Source organism: Hyaena hyaena, unplaced genomic scaffold, assembly GCF_003009895.1.
Source record: "Hyaena hyaena isolate Hyena2069 unplaced genomic scaffold, ASM300989v1 scaffold_384, whole genome shotgun sequence".
Lineage (NCBI taxonomy): Eukaryota > Metazoa > Chordata > Mammalia > Carnivora > Hyaenidae > Hyaena > Hyaena hyaena.
In genome coordinates this window covers 1,368,018-1,386,093 of record NW_024081016.1, presented here as the reverse complement: position 1 = coordinate 1,386,093, position 18,076 = coordinate 1,368,018, and the positions used below count along the sequence as shown (strand labels likewise).

Genomic DNA, 18,076 nt, shown 5'->3' with positions numbered 1-18,076 from the left:
TTTGTACAAAGTAAAGCCATAGCAGTAACTCTTGTTCAGTGATTTAACTAGTGCTGCAGCAGTGGCCGCTCAAAAAGCAATTCCTCTTCCTAGAATGAACCCATTGCTCTTGACTAGGAAATATATAAAGCAGTTGTGTGTACTATTGCTATCAGTCCTACCTTAGAGACTCTTATTAGAAAACGTGGAGAAGTTTACATAATAGAGGAAGAGAAAAAAAGGATTAACGTATGGGCACTGTTTTCAAAAAAGTAACAGATATCATGTTATAATTGCCCAACTTTGAAAATAAACAAATTTTAAATCATTATGTTCTCAAATCCTTGTATGTTTAAATGTTAAAATGTTTGTCAGAGTCCGAAAGATTTAAAACACAGCTGTTGCTGAAGGAAAATTATGCAGTAAAACTCCATACTCTTAAAAACAAAGACTGTTTGTGGCCGTACAGTGGAAACAGGTTTATGAAGGTCAACCAGATAGGCTAAAGCATTGCCAAGAGACCTACCATAGTAAAACCAGCATGCGTTCCCTCACAGGTAGACTAGGAGGAACTGAAAAATGCCTAACAAGTTATATTAAGGCACTTGTCAGAAATGAAAATATTGTCAACATGAATTCAAATGAAGTATTTTTGTATCCATGATGTTATGCTTTCTGTTGCAATAACAATATTTTCTTATGAAATATAAATATGTCAAACAAATGTGAAATGCTTAAGTTTTAATAAATGATCATTTAATCATCAGACACAACCCAACTACGTATACAGAAACTTTTAAAGGAAAGTCGGCATACAGCCAAATTCCTATAGAGACTAGCAGGGAAAAGATTAAAAAAAAAAAAAAACACAAAATAAGACTCTGTAAGAAGGGTCTATAATTCAACATTATTTGACTCTACTGTCAGGGAAATAGTTGAATGATAGGAAACTGATACCACTCTCATTCATTTTTGTTACACGGTCTTACATGTTTGCGTTTGTAACATTTTACATGGCCTTTTTTGGATTATGATATCTGTCATACTTGTATCAAAGTATTACTTGAATTTATGTTATAACTGAAACAAAAGCTTTTGTCATTGCTCCTGAGTGCAAAAAATTAACTTAATATTTAAAAGCTACATCAAAACTCTGGGAAAGTATTCTTTTACAGAGAAAAGAAGAAAGTAGAATACAGGTGATGCTGTATCTGACAGTTGTGTAGATGTCAGAGTTAAAGGTGTTCCAAATGCCAACTAAAACGACACTGCTGTAAATCGTGTGGAGCTTGGTGTTCTTACTCAGCAGAAACCATCAGCATAGAATACCTGTCTTAAAAGTTAGAGTCTAAAACATAAAATACAATCTTCTCAATTTGAATTTTAATAATAATTCCCAAATTATTTGACTTTTGGGATCCAGTAAAAGTTTGGCTCTTTTGTTACCTTTAATATTTGTGAATAAACCTTGCATGTATAAAATCAATTTTGAAAAACTCAAGCAGATGAGTATGTATATGTAGTATAAAAATAAAAGACATTCTTATCATATTCTTAATTAAAAGTGCCATGATTTCAAGGGTATAGGAATTTGGGATATATTTTTGGAGTCTTGAGTGGCCTGTCTAAGAAGTATACCTATCTTGGGCAAATTACTGGCTTTCCCACACTTGTAAATGTGACATTTTAATAAATTGTATAAAGGCTACCATGTGAAATAGCAAGAATATACTCATTTAAAAATTTTTCACTCGAATCCAATTTCAATCAATTTAATGCATTCATGTGTGCAGAATTAAAGCATTTGGCGACACTTTACTCGACTCTCTCTGAACACTTTTTTTTGTTTTTCCCAAAGAGCTTTCTTAATCTAGGAAATATGTTCTTGTTAAATCAGAATATAAGAATGCAAATCTTTTGAAATTATTTTATATTCTGGACTTCTTGGTTAAGAATTCCTAAAATTGAGTAAAACATACCATTAAAAGTTTATTCTCTGATGGAAAAAAAAGCCTTTTTCTACATTTATTGATTTTTACACCTGTCATTTATTGGTATCATGAGTGTATACAATTACATACAAATTATAGCCGGAACTAAGTCATTAACTCTCTTTAAGATATGCAATAATCATGCCATGACTTTTCCATGACAGATGCCCCACTGTATACGCTCTAAACTAATGGAGGATAAATAAATTGCGAAAATAAATGCTGTATTATTTATAATCCTCAAAAATACATCCCTACAATTGATTCTTCCCTTGGTACTTTTTATGACTCTGTTTACAATTAATAGGATTCATAATCATGAGGTAAAGAAACTTGAGTGTAAATATTATGGTTCTTTAAAACACTTAAGTGAAATCATATTTTCCTCAAAAGGGAAATGCTGTTACTATTAATAAGTTTACTAAGGAATACTCTTAAAATCACCATGACTTTTTATGAGTTTAACAAGTTAAAGCAACACTTGTGGTCTTGCTACTTTTTTTTCATTTTGACGCAATACAAAGTCTTAAATTTTACAATGGATTTAAACACATATTATTTTGACTCACATAGAAGATAGTAGTAAGTAGATAATTAACATTTTGAATTATATTAGAATTATTCCCTGAACAACACATAACTTAGAATTAATTGTTGTTGCTGATGAATTCTCATTTCTCTAGACTTTTCCCTCAGACTCTACGACACAAGATGGTGACGTGTTTGTTATTAGTTGTAAATGTCTGGGTTAGTGGCTATTATTTAGCAAAGCAGAGTTGTAATTCTCTCTTTCTAATCACTTCTTTTTCACTGTTTGGTGAACCTCCTAGGCCTGAGATGTGAACTTGAGCAAGTTTGCTAGGTCTCCTTTACCTATCCGAGTACCTTGTGGTTTATTACCTACACGTGGGTTTATTTTCCTGCTAAGATGAAAAACGTTACTCACTTTGGGACAGGCATGAGTGGAGACCAAAGTCATCAAATATTCGCAACCTGTGCTTTACAATTAGGTGAAAAACTGAAAACTGTTATTCTTTTTTGCCTTCCCCAGGGCTCTGAATCCTTGATATGAAGATTCATATCAGCCCCTTTGCATTCTTCCTCTTAAGGCCTAAATGTTTATTTTCAGTGACTGTATTCATAACGGATAGTCCATATTTGTTCCCAGGCCTCCAGGATTTGCATTTTATTCTGCATTTGCATTCACATTAGGTCCCACAGAAACTCTTTAAAGTGCAGTGTGTTTATGGCTATTATGAAACTCTGCAAAATGAAGTTTGTAATGAAATCGACACAGTCATCAAAAGGACAATGAAGGGAGCAATTTGATGTAAATCCAGAGTTTTCTTATGCCGTCCCAACTTGTAAAAAAGCTTCTCTGTCGTTTTTTAAAAAGATATTAGAAGCTGAATGAAGAAGAATTTCTTTGACAATAAAACACCTCCTAATGTCTCCATAACTATTTGGATATGTTCTCAAACATTAATTTGATAGACAAGCTATAATTAACTGTGACCCATAGTGTTTTCTGTTATTCTGGGACTGTTCCTTAGCAATTTGAAAACTCAGTTTCCAACTAAATTGTATACAATGTCTGACGTTCTTAAGGCCTACTTACACTATTTACAAGGAGTAGAAATAGTGTGTATATCACTAGGGTTTCAAAGGAAGAATTTTTGAGGGTGGGACTAAGAATTTTTACAATGTAAAATCCTAGCAAATGAACTAGGGCAGGCTTTTTGGGGATTTTTAAAAAATGTACTCCTCCTTTCTATTCACTGTAATGCTAAAAGTTCTTCATGTGGAAGAAAAAATAAAACCACTGTGTTTAATGAGACAAAAATTCATACATTTTATTTTATTTTTAAGTTTATTTATTTATTTTTGAGAGAGAGAATGAGCTGGGAGGGACAGAGAAAGAGAGAGAGGGCAGCACAGAATCCAAAGTAGGCTCTAGGCTCTGAACTGTCAGCAGAGCCCCACACGGGGCTCAGACTCAGGAACTGCAAGATCATGACCTGAGCCAAAGTCAGATGCTCAACCGACTGAGCCACCCGGGTGCCTGTCATACATGACATTTGTTTTTTATTATTGTTTTTTAATGTTTATTTGTTTTTGAGAGAGAGACAGAGTACAAGCAGGGGAGATGCAGAGAGAGAGAGGGAGATACAGAATCCGAAGCAGGCTCTAGGCTCTGAGCTGTCAGCACAGAGCCCCACATGGGGCTCGAACTCACGGACCGTGAGATCATGACCTCAGCCATCCAGGCGCCCCCGTACATGCCATTTTAAATCTAGTTCTTTTATTGATCATAAAAATCAGTAGTGTAGAAAGAGAATTAAAAGTTGTAACAAATAGGTAAGATGCTATTAGCTAGGATGCTACGATCAGAATAGAAACTTCTGTGGTAAAATTAAATGGGGTATTTTGGGTTTAGTTGGAACACTGACTTGAAAGTTCCCACCAGATCTGGAATTGTTTTAAAATCCATGCTTCAGAATATTTTAGTGTAAGAACTTTGTGATAATTGCCCATTGGACATGACTTTTATTTGAAATTGTTCATAAGAAACCCAGTCTCATGAGTAGCCACCCTGCCCTTCACTCTTGAACAGTTCAGATAAATGTATTATTTATTTACAGTCTATCATATATATTATTAATGGGAAATATGCTAACTGTACAGAGCATATGGAATTTGTCTTTCAGAGATAGAGGTGGTATCTCTGCCCAAAGTGGCATAACCCTAAGTAGATAATCAGGTTACCCCCCAGTGTACAGATAACTATCATCTCTTAGAGAGTCATTATGTGTTTCTGTGTCATAATTCCAGATGCAAATGCAGTTTCCCATTTTCATTTTGTCAGAGTTTTCTTGGTGCTAGCTTCTGCCAAAAAGAATCAGGATTTTTACATTTTGAGTTGGTCTTGGTGATAAATTCATATGTTTGAGGACAGAAAAGATACTGAGTAACAGAACATTAACCCCTTCATTTCTTTCTGTGTGCTTCTTTGTCCCTTGATGTGTTTACAGTTTTCATAAGAATCCATGAAATTTTCACACTAGTTGTGTATTTTGTGGCTTGGCCTATTGCTTCACTTCATTTTGGGATTTTATGTGCTGTGTTCAATAACGAAATCACGAGGAGAAATATCAGACTCATTGTGTCCCACACTTTCATGTGCAAAATAATAGAGACATCTAGACTGTGCTTTTTCTCTGCATATCAAGTGTATTGTTGATGTTCAAGTATTTTTTATTATAATTATTCAAATCCAGTAACAATCTGCATTTGAGAGAGTATAAACATTTTTACTCTGGAATTTGGAATTTGCAGCAACTCAATTTTATTTTCCAAATTACCCTGCCATTTCAATTAGGTACATTGTTCTTCACTCTTCTGTTTCGACATTCTAAAGTTTGGCTTGCCACCCTAATAGTGAGTTGTTTGAGTGTTTAATATTTATCAAGGGCATGTAAAGAACATGCCAATAGAAAAAGAGGAGAATAAAACATTAACAAATCAATTATGGGGCTTTTTTTCACTTGTAGTATACCTCTAATACTCCACATACTATGTAACTGCTAAAATAGTATGAATAGCCTCCAAGAACAATAGTCTTGCATATGGCTGAAGAATGGTGTTCTGATAAACTGGAATCTCTTTAAGAAGTGCACCAGCAATAAAATTCAGACTCCTGCTTCTTGCATTCACAGCTGCCTTGGTTGATCTCTCTGTTAAGTGACTTGAAATATAGAGAATTTGGCCATTCTGAGAATTGGAAATGTAATCAAATCTCAAAATGTCTTGATAAAGGCTTTTCTGATGACTTTACCAAAGATAAATAATGAAAGAAGGAGCGAGAGAGAGCTTAAGGATTCAAAAATCCTTGAAGAATAACAGATACTTTGAAAATACAATTTGGTTGAAAATCTCAAAAGCTGGAAGTTCTTCTAAAAACAAAAAAACACAGAAAAATTAGAGAATGCCGGACAGCTAATTGTTAGCAGAAATCAGTGGTAAATATAAGTTTCCATGATTCTTTTGTTCAGAGTATAATACTATCAGGTAGTAGGAAAAAAAAACAAGACTACGTCTTGGCTGACTTTTTTTTTCCTTCTAGATCAAAATTGTGGATTTTCTAATTTGAGAGTTTAGGAGCGGAAGAGATTTCAGAAACACGAGAAAGAGCAGTTAAGTGTGCTGATTGTAACTCAGTTACACAACCTTTCAGGCTGGGAGTGTTTCAATAAAATAGACATAATTTAGAGTTGGAGCACTGGCATTTGAATCTAGGCTCTGCTGTGAGAGGATAAGACGTGGCTCTTCCATGAGCCTCAGTTTCATTATCTGTAACATGGGGACAAAGAACCCTCCGTATTGAGTTACCATGACAACTAATAAGAATGAATGGAGAGCATTTAAAATAGCAAACCTTAAATAAACCAAATATTAAATAATATTCACCCCCTTGTATTCTGCCCAACCTTCAACAACTTCAGCTTGATTTGGGGAGGGAAGATAGGGTGGTTGTTAATGAGATGTTATTTTATAGACCATTTTATAATCATAGAGTTTAAGAAAAAATGTCTTTTTAATTCTCATTAGAAAGGATCACTCTTATTCTGATTTCACCATTGTGTAAAAGGAGACTGGGCACTCAGATGTGTTGCTGAGATAGTACAGTGAATCACTGCAGATTCTCTTTTGGGTTCAACTTCAAGTAACAGTCACATGCGGATCTGGTGCTAAGTATTTTTCTCCACATCTCTGAGTGCAAATGCTTCATGGCTAGGGGCCAGTTGCTTACTAGGTCTTATTATCTACTTGTGCTAAGGATATAATGTTTTCTGCATTATCGGGATGTTCTCTTTGCTAGGATGGTTGCCTAGAAAATTTGTGGTTTGAAGTTGTTTTATATAAGACACTCTAGCGTTTATTTTATCTAGATTTGTTTGCAGAACAAGAAGCATTGAATACTGAGTTACAAATGTAAAATAAAACATTGGGACTCAAGCAATCTTATAAAGGGATTTTATAACATCAGGTATACTGGCATATAATTTATAGTTTCTTCTGCCAGTCCTAAATAGAAATGATAGGAAATAATCTAAATTTCAGCTGAAAGCTTTCAGAAGATAAATAGGGAGTATAGTTTGTAATATTTACATACAAATATTTGGAGATACAGTGGTGCCAGTTGGATTAGAGTGTTTGTTTGTTTGTTTAAACATTTTAATTCTGAGTTACAGTTCACAGGTATGATTTCAGGAGTAGAAATATACAGAATCATTAAAATCATTTAATATAAGGGTTGACGTTTATTAATTGCATGGCAGACAAAACACAATGGCACAGGAAAAGGAAAGATTATTGAAACATAAATGAGCATTTTTTTTTACTAAGATTCCTAGTGTAATAAGGCTTTATTGTCTCTTCTCTTCATGAGATTTTACTTTGCAACAAACTGCTTTAAGAATTTGAACATTCAGTGCACCCAAATAATTTCTAAATTACTCATCTGCTTTCCAGTTTTGAGATTTTGGTAAAACTCCTCATGACCCCTTGATAGCAGTTTCCCTTTGGTTGTAATTATTCTTTTCCCATGTACTTTAAAAAAAATGTTTACTTATTTTTTTTCGAGAGAGAGAGTGCAAGAGCAAGCCGGGGAGGGACAGAGAGAGAGAGAGATAGAGACAGAGACAGAGACAGAGACAGAGACAGAGACAGAGGGAGACAGAATCCCAGGCAGGCTCTACCCTGTCAGTACAGAGCTGGATGCCGTGCTCGAACTCACAAACTGTGAGACCACAGCCTGAGCTGAAACCAAGAGTCAGACGCTTAACTGACCGAGTCCCCCAGGTGCCCCTTCCCACGTAATTTTTGGAGTGAGGCTGCCCCATGTAAGAATGTGTATTGTCTTCTGAGACCACAGTAGGGTCTCTGTGAGATGGCGCTAGCTTTGGTCCCTCAATGAAGAAAAACTGGGCAAAAGGGATCAGCACTGTGTGGATTTCATGAGGAAAGCTTTTGGGATATTTTGCGTGGTGTTTTACATCCGCAGACTTTTTCCTCAGCCTTGTCGATTCATTTTTAATGTTGCAGATGAATTAATTCAACTCTGTAGATTGTAACGACCTCAGAGTGTCAGAGTTGAGTTCTAAAAGATATCAGGCTTCTTAAGTAAGATCTTAAGGAGTGCCAGGAAAGTGACCCATCACGCTGGGCCTGGCCTCCTAAGACCACTGCTGTGACACCTGCCACGGCAGCCCACCCTGGACCCTGGGGAGGAGAATGAGGCACGGACATTGGCAGGAGAGCAGGCAAAATATTTAAGGGCTGTTAGACTCTAAAGATGCGTCTGGCTGCCAAACTGCTTTAAATTTCATTATCACATAATTAAAACCATGGAAGTTATTTTATTTCCATGTTCTTTTCCCTTCCTCCTCATGCACGTGGTGCATGTGCTTTGCCATGTGTCCGTGAGTGTGCACCTGTGCACCTCTCCGTGTCTGAACCTGAGGCTTCGGGGATTCCTAGAGCTCACACAACTGCCTGGTACAAAACTTTTCATTTAAAGATGAAATTACTCCTTGGAGAGTTTTCACCAAAGGCAAAAAAGCACAAAAATTCTTCTCCTCCTCTATACATGCCTCATTACACAGAGATAGAGGATTCAATGTTTGAAAAATTATCATTTTTGTAGGTTTTATTTGTGGTACGTGAGAACTGGGAAATCTGGAACTCAGTTTAACAGACGCTGTCTCTGCTTCCACAAACTACCCATGACCGCTAGCGTACACTCATATATATATTTATATTTATACTATATATATATTTAAAGCAATACATCAAAGTTGCCAAGTTTTAAGGTTTTAGAAATCTACCTTATGTGATGCTGAAGTAGACACCCTTACTCCGTGTGTAAAGATCCTGGCTGGCTCCGACACGGTGAGCACCATAACTAAGGGAAAATTGGAGAATCATGAGATGTTTTTCCAGATGAAAGTTCACAATGGCAGCTGTAGTGGGGCTGGAAGAGGAAGCTGTGGGGAAAGCCTCAGATTCTGAGTGGGGATGCTGGGTTTCCATTGTGTCACCCCTAATTTCCCATCTGCCCCAAGTTACCAAAATTACCTGCCAAGCCTCTGTTAGGTGGGGTAAAAAGCTGGTTTTATCGCGGCACTAAAAAGGAGCTCAACAGGAACCCTGGCAGGCCTACAGACTTGGCGGAGGAGAAGGGGGAGCAGGCACAGGGAAGGAAATGAGAAAAAGAAGTGTGTAAGGGAGATAACTTTGTGGAGACTGGGCCACCCTGAGGGGACACCTCAGGCCACCACCAGTCTTCACCCAGAACAACACTCGTCTCCCCAACTTTATCATCTTTCAGCAGGATGGAATGTGGACTTAGAGAAGATTCCACTTCCAGACCTTTCCCCCACACATTTTAACGTGGCCCCTGAATCCACAGCCTGTGGGCACACTCAGCGATTAATCTGTGAGCTTCTGGCATTTAAAAATATCTAAAAGCTTAAAGGATAAGAGGACAGTTTCACTGTGTTAAAAACAAAACATACTGCCTAGACTTGTCATGGTTAAATGAATTTGCTTAATGATTTCCAGGGAGTTTTTTTGAAATCTGTGTAAAGGATTTTATACTTTTTTTCCGAATGACCCGAATTTGAAGTTGGATAGACATACCCTCAAGGGAGTGTGCTTTGAGAAGAACCAGGTTTACCTAGGGCTCAAGCGAAGTGTAGGTGCTATTTGGTGATTGAATGAGTTGAAGTTCATACTGTACCTTTGGGTTATCAAGCGGATGCAAATGGGGGCCACCAAGATAAGTGTTTTAGCCTTTCAGATTTTAAATAACTCAAATAAAGAAATCTCAGGATTTCCAGGGTCTCAACTTCAAGTACATACTGGTAAACATGTATCCCTTTTTATTTTTTTCATGTTTATTTATTTGTGGGGTTTTTTTTTGGAGGAGGAGGGGCAGAGAAAGAGGGGGAGAGGGAATCCCTCACTGTCAGCACGGATCTCAGGAACCATGAGGTCATGACCTGAGCCAAAATCAAGAGTTGGACTCTTAACCGACTGAGCCACCCAGGCGCCCCAACATGTGTCCCTTTTACAGCAGTACCTGGACCCCTTTTCTCCTCTTCTCTCTGTGTATGGATCTCTCTGGTCTCTCTTCCTCCAGTGGCATCATTGATTGGGAAACATATAAGGCATCATATATGCTGAAGTTCTCTGCCTTGAAGGTTCCTCAGAGACACTGTTCAGACAGAAGTGAAAAGTCTAGGGGAGGGGACTAATTAGATGTGGCCACCCTAGCAGTGAGTGATTGGGGCAGTCAGTGACCCCATCTGCCATGGCTCATGGACAAGTGCAGATCTTTGAGTGTGAATGCCGGTATAGACCATGCAGGTATGGTAATGTGAGCTTGCATCCGCAAGAGCATCATGCACATTGGTGCCTTCCCCACATGGACTGGTGACTCCCCTGGTCTGGAGGGACTGGATTGTTCACTTTTGGAGATGAGCCAGCTCTTTCAGGCCACTGGAGATCATTTGCTAAAGAGACCCTCGTGGTTTGAAAAAGTAAATGTACTTCCCAAAGAGAAAGCCGCCTATGGATTGGTGCAGACCAACTTTACATTTTGAACCCTGTGATTATTTCATCAATTTCTACATAGCTTCTAGCTGACCTCTTCAGAGTCAAGATCACCAGACTTTCATTTATATACCTTTTTGAATGGGACTGGTAAGGTAGAAATTTTGAAAAACAAAACCCCACTGTTTTTTTTGGTCTGATAAAAAAAAATGATTCTGACATCATACCGATGTGATAAATGACCAAGTGAGAAGATATGTCAAAGTGCTTTGTATACTGTAAAGTGATTTCTAAACATTGGGCATCAAATTAAACTTGATGGGGTGGGGAGGAGCAAACCACCTGTAAAATCACATTATTTGAAGGTGAAAATAAGATCAGTGTGCATTCCCTGAACACACACCAGCTGCGAGATAGGCCAAGGCATACCAAACTATACGCTAAGTCAGCTCAGAAGTAAGTCAGTAGAAGAAGTTAACTATTCTTTCCAGAAGGTCTATAAACTGAATACACCTGTATGTAGATATTTCAGGATATTTCATGGATTAGGATATTAAGAGTTAGTGAGGTTGTGATTTGTCTAAGACCATGTAAGTGGTACAGCCAGATTGCAAACTGGGATATGGCTACCTTCAAATTTCCTTTCTTTTGACTGTGTTGTAATGTAATTGCATATTAAAATATATATATTTTTATGGTGGTGTGTGTTTGTGTGAATGCAAGTGTGTGAGATGTTTTTAAATTGCACAAATCTTTTTCAGGTATTTTATGATATTTCAAATAGGAGATCACAGTACCAGATGACAATTTAATACAGAGATCCTCTATATATCACTTAAGTTATTCGTTTGTTCATATAGGAACATATTTGTATTTAATGTGTTACACTTTCCTGGGATGGAGAGCATAAGGATGAATAAGATATAGAGTAGGATTTCAAAATACCCATAATGTAGAATTCTACAGGTCATCACAAAACAGTACAAGGGTGACATGACAGAGGTGTGCATTAGGGGCTCTACATGGTCAGGGGAGAGCAGCCTCACTCATCCTGGGGGATGGTGTGTGTGTGTGTGTGTGTGTGTGTGTGTGTGTGTGTGTGTGTATCAGGGAAGGCTTTCTGGGGAAGGTGATAGCTGATCTGTAACTTAACTAGCAAGTAGGCGGTAATTAGAGGCTGGAACCAGGCAGGAAGGGAGGATGAGGATTGGCCTAGAGGGACAAGCAGAACATATCACATGGTTGAGGAATGGTCTTCAGCGAGTGGACTAGGAGGGCTTACTATATGAGGGCTAAGGATCCCAGACTGTGGTGTTCTGTAGGCAGTAGGGAGCTGTTCATTCATACAACAAACATGCCTCCAAGTGCTGTGCATAGGCAGGATCCTTCATAGGCAGGATGCAATGGCGAGCAAAACCGACCAGTTCCTATCCTTGTGGAGTTTATATTCTAGTGGAATTGAACTTCTTTAAATCCTGGAAGTGATTTGAACTTTTTTTTTTTTTTTTTTTTTTAATTTCTAGGAGAGAGAGAGAGACACAGCATGAGGAGGGGAGGGTCAGAGAGAGAGGGAGTCACAGACTGAAACAGGCTCCAGGCTCTGAGCTGGCAGTCAGCACAGAGCCCGACGCGGGGCTCGAACCCACGAACCGCGAGATCATGACCTAAGCGAAAGTCGAACGCTTAACCGACTAAGCCACCCAGGCGCCCCAATTTTGAACTTTTTTTTAAATTTTAATGTTTATTTTTGAGAGTGACAGAGCATGAGTTGGGGGGGTGGGGCAGAGATAGAGAGGGAGACGAGGGAGACACAGAATCTGAAATAGGCTCCAGGCTCTGAGATATCAGCACAGAGCCCGATGTGCAGCAAGATCATGACTTGAGGCGAAGTCAGATGCTTAACTGACTGAGCCACCCAGGTGCCCCATTTGACTAAACTCTTTAAAGCTGGGTGGGCCTTGGGGCACCTGAGTGGCTCAGTCGGTTAAGTGTCTGACTTTGGCTCAGGTCATCATCTTACAGTTCGTGAGTTCGAGCTCCGTGTGGGACTCTGTGCTGACCACTCAGAGCCTGGGGCCTGCTTCGGATTCTGTGTGCCCTTCTCTCTCTGCCCCTCCCCTGCTCATGTTCTGTCTCTGTCTCTCAAAAATAAATAAATGTTGAAAAATTAAAAAAAAAAAAAAAGCTGGGAGGGCCTTAACAAGCCCAGCAATCACTAATGTGAAAAATGAGAGATTTCTTTTTGAACTATTTAGGGACAAAAGTAAACAAGACATGAGGACTGATTGTATGGAAGGTAGGGGGCAGGGGGAGGAGGAGGGGGGTGTCATGGATGTTTCTCAGGCTTATACCATGGATAGATGGGGTTATACCTACTAGGATCAATAAAAGAAGAATGAGTAGGATGTTGATGGGGAGATGATAAGTTTAGCACTGGATTTGTTGAGTGAGGTGAACATCTTTCCATGGAGATGGTTTAGCAGGTAGTTGGGCACACAAGTCTAAAGAAGAGACCCAGAGACACAAATTTCATGGCTTATGGGTGATAACTCAGATCGCAGTAGTGAAAGGAACTGTCCAAGGAAAACATGGAAAGTGATATGAGGAATGGAAGTATGTCCAAAATTAAGGCATAGGTGGAAAAGGAATGGAAAAGATGGAGAGAGGAAACATTACCAATAGATGGCTTCATTCAGGAGAAAGGATGGTTTGGGAAGTTGTAGCTCATCTGTTAGGATATTGGTAGAACAATAAACAATGAATGATTCAGCTTAGTTCCCTAAGCCTTGACCAAGTGCTGAGCATGCACCATACGTTGTGCTGAGCCAAGAAAGAACAAGATAGGGAAGTTCCAGATATTATCTGTGCCCTAGAGGATCCTGTGGTCAAGGAAGTCATCACTTTACTACAAAATACCTGTATAAATTACCTCATAAATTTAAAAACGCCACTCGAGGGGCGCCTGGGTGGCTCAGTCGGTCAAGTGTCCGACTTCAGCTCAGGTCATGATCTCACGGTTCTTGGGTTCGAGCCCCGCATCGGGCTCTGTGCTGACAGCTAGCTCAGAGCCTGGAGCCTGCTTCAGATTCTGTGTCTCCCTCTCTCTCTGACCCTTTCCTGCTCACACTGCCTCTCTCTCTCTCCCAGAAATAAATAAAACATTTAAAAAATAAATAAAAATTAAAATGCCACTCGATGAGCGTTAGCATATTTTCATGTAAAAACCCTTGTTTTCAAGCATTCTTGAGGACTAATAGAAGGCCTGGGAGTATTCAAACCATTGAAGAGAGAAAACATGGAGAGAATCAAAGGCTTGCCCCACATATTTAAAATGGCTGTCTTTTAGGGCTCTACAACTAGACAATGAAACTGGTTTGTATGTTTTATGCTAAATTTGTATGTTGACCAAGAACTTTCTGAAGGAACGAAGCCATTTTTGTCCATTTATGACAAAAGAAATAATGTCTGAAGGACCATTGGCTCTTAATACCGGGTTAAAGTGTTGACTCCATGATCTTGAAGGTCTTTCCCGCCCTGGCTTTTCCATCTGGCCCTATGAAGGTCTCCTAGAGCAGTGGTTCTCAGACTTTGAAAGAATCACATATCCCTTTGACAATCTGATGAAAAGTTGTGGACATTCTCCCTAGGGGAAAAAAATGCTAGTATGTCCATAAACAAAATTATTGTTAAAACAAGACACCCCCTACCCCCGAAGTCTTTAGGAGGTCTCTGGACTTCAAGTTAGGACCTCTTGTCTTAATGGATTTCCACTAGCAGAGAACATAGGCATCGCTTACTCTGAAATTATACACATTGAAGAAAAAAGCCTCCTTGGAACTTAGTTTAGAACCACGACTCTGGTTTGCTATACATCTAACTCAATGCACCATTGATTTTATTCTGTCAGCCTTACTTTACAAGTGGCCCCAAGCAACTCACAACTTCACAGATATATGTACATAATTGTATGCACATATTTTATTTTAAAAATAATAATGATGCTGTTGGGTGTAACCACATAGAATCACAGAGATGCGTTATTGTAACTGAGATTCTCGGGTAGATGGATTTTGGGGGAGTTCTTTCTGATTAGGGCTGTCTTACATATTTATGCCAGAGAGTTCATGAGCTATTTCTGATACTTAGACTTTAATCATGTTTAATGAACTGAACTAAACATAATTCTCGTTCTGTTTTGGTAACCTTGTGGATTTCTCCTAATGCTCAGTTTTGTGTGACTCCACCGTTCTTGAAATGCTAATACCCAAAATGCTAATTCAAGAGAGGACCACAAAAGTTAGATTTCATTTCAGAGAAGTGCACTCAGTACTCACAGGCCTTTCCAGAAGAGGTGGAAAATATTGGCTCCTACCTTTGGTGCACACACAAATTTAAACATATAGGTTGCACGAAATTTGGATAAACCGAGGTGGAATCCAACATTTCTTGCATGAATGCCTGTATAATGTGGTGATAGCTGTGAGAAAAGAGGAGCCCGGCATCTAAGACCCAACACAATGAAAATGCAATGAATCGGAATGGCTCACAGATCATAGCGGAATCAGAATTTCCAGCAAGGAAAATCTTTTCATGGTGAATTAAGTGGTGGATGAAGAAAAATGGTGATGAAAAAAGGTAGGCACAGATCACAAACACTGGGCTCAGGGCTCACTGCTGAAGATTTAAGAACCTTAGCTAAAGCTATGCAGAATAGAATGTGGAAAATTGAATTTACTAAACAATTAAGCATTGAATTAATCTACATCCTGCACAGTAGAAAAGTGGGGGAGGGAGCAGAGCAGAGCTGAATAAATCAGTGGAGCTCATTAAAAGATAGTGAATATATCAGGTCTGTTGTAGCATAAAGGAGGACAGTTTCCTGTGTAACATGGAATAATTCTTGGGTTCTAAGTCACCTTTCTGGAGTCCTAGTCTTAATCAGATTAACAAACATGCTCCTGATGAGGTTATTCTGTTGCTCTGTATTTTAGCTTGTTATCGGTGGCTTTTCTATTAATTACGAGTCAGATCACCAGTCAACAATAGTAGTGAGGGACAACATAAATAAAATGAGAGAGCCCAGGAGATGTCACTCGCAGGATCTCATGCATCCTGAAACTCCCACGGGTTCCTGCAGCCTCCCACATGCCTTGCCGGTCTTTTGTTCAATTACAGTTAATGCAATAGTTTGCCATTTTCTCCTTCTAATTATATTTTCAAGTGGGATTTGTAGCACATAGAAAAACATCCTTTTACATGTCGAGGCACCGGGGTTTTGTGCCTGGCATTGTCTGTCCCCTGGGTGCTGTACCATTCTTTCTGCAGAGCTCTGAATAAACAAGTCCCCCTTTTAGAGCTGCAGTTGTACAAACTGAAAATTTATGCATTAACTGTTTGCATTCTGAGCGTGTGTTTCAGATTACCTCTTCCAGCATGCATCTTCTGGCACGCTGCAGAATGCGTGTTTGTCCAAGACACCTCTTTCACAGCACGCCTATCTTTCAGTCACCGAATCAGCAGATCAGTTATCACTGTTTTTGAGAATGTGCTTAATGGTTGAGTCAGATGCACAAGTGGTATATCTCTCTATGACTTCATTTAATTTGGGGGGCTGTGTTAACCTTCTGGCCAAGAGTATAGGGTAGGTGGCCGTCAAGCATCCTTTTCAGGAACAGGGACCCTTCCTTTGATTCTTACACAGCGTGCCTCTTAGATGGGATCTTTCCTTTTCTCTCCGTGGGTGTCAGAAATGTTTTGATCTCCTCCTCAGCCTTTCTTACCTTCTCTGGGACATGAGAATACTTTTCAAGATGTAAGCAAAGAGCACTTTGATTTTGCCCGGCATATTTAAAGCGTTGGGAGGGTCAATAAACTTTACCACCACCCAGTCATGAACCGTGACATCCTGTGACTGATATGATGTAGACATATTTTACACACAAGATCATCCTGCCTCTCCACTAATAATCTTGAAGACAAATATCACTTCCCAGCCAAGAACCAGCTTTCTTTTCTGCATTATCCCTACTGTGCAGGATGGCCAGTGACTCATAAGGCTGTTTTTGAAAGCTAGCACTAAAAGCTAATTAAAATCTTTTCTGGTGATAAAGGGAGATTTGGGAGAAGTGTTGCCATGATTGTTTTCCCCAAGAATTTAATTTACTGCCAATTTTTCCTATCTGAATGTTACTTTCAAATGCACCCAGTGATAAGAAGCAACATCTGTTTTCCGTTCAATAGTACAAGAAGGCTCGGCATGGGGCTGAGTGTACACAGTCCATGTGAATCTATTGTTATTCTCATTTCTTTTTTGTCCTCGTGCCTGGTCCATTTGCTGTGTACCATCCGGCAAACAGCTGACACATACTAGCTATAATGGACCCCGGCCTAATTGTAAGGTCTTAAAAGCTCTGCCATGTTTGTCTTTTAGGATGAATCAGGGGCCTCTATACACCGCAGTGCTATAGACCACCACTCTTACTTTGCACGTTCAGAGTAGCCGCAGACTGTTGTGCCAGAGGATTTGTTGACATTAAGAATATAGTCAGAATCAAGTGGCATCATTTCCACTCTCCGCCCCCCCCCCCCCCCGCTTTGCCTGGAATGTTTTTGTTTTTCTTGGTAATAAAGCCTATAGTTACTTACAGAATAACTATCTGCAGATATTATTTTAGCTCAGAAGCAGATTTCAAATGTGCCAACACAGCTCTAGGATGGCACCATCTGTGAAGGGGAATGGGAAAGGTGGCATGGCCGTCCGTTCTGGCCTTCCATTGCATTGTCATTGTCCGACAGGAGCCTGCCGGACCAGTGTTAACAGACCACTCTATTTGGATTTCTGATTTGTGCCCCCACAGCCCTCTTGGAACAGAGATCACGATGACACGGCATCCACTCGTTCAGGAGGAACCCCGGGCCCTTCCAGCGGTGGTCACACCTCACACAGTGGGGATAACAGCAGTGAGCAAGGTAGGAGAGGTGTTCTCACTCTCTTTTGCTACTTGTTTCATTTTTAAGGGTTGAAAAGCCAGGAATGTCTAGTTAGTCACTATTTATACAGTCTTTCTAGAACATAAACCCCTTACAGTATGAGAATCAGCTTATCTTATTTTATTCTCCAGACCTTTTCTTCTTCCATGCCACTCCAGCTGCCTAACTGCCTGTCACCTGGCCACCTCCATAAAACAGGGTCAGTGAATTGACTGAGGGCTAGATTAGAGTAGATTAGAAGTTCGAATGTGCGTAAATAGTATGCCACTAATACCCTGCTCTACAAATAAAAAAGTATGATGATTACTTGCCCTTAGAGGCTTTTCAAGAGATCATGAAGAGACACCTTCCAGGATTCCAAGTTAATGATGTCTTCAGATGCTTAGAAGGCAGTGGGCCTTTTAGAAAGTCATGTTGGGCTTTCCCTCTCCACTAGGCTGAAGCCATTTTGCTGGATTTACTTATCCGAATCTCTTAAGTGCTTGACTTCATTGCAAACT

At 39.4% G+C, this 18,076-nt stretch overlaps 1 protein-coding gene across 3 annotated transcripts in view; it reads left to right on the top strand.

Annotated features, from left to right (window-relative positions):
* The window catches only part of MEIS1 (Meis homeobox 1), a 137,816-nt gene that overhangs the window by 12,263 nt on the left and 107,477 nt on the right, over window positions 1-18,076 (top strand). For all 3 annotated transcript variants that reach the window (XM_039250903.1, XM_039250905.1, XM_039250904.1), the window contains exon 7: window positions 17,444-17,555. In XM_039250903.1, the coding sequence (XP_039106834.1) occupies window positions 17,444-17,555 (112 nt within the window). The remainder of the gene's footprint in view (window positions 1-17,443; window positions 17,556-18,076) is intronic.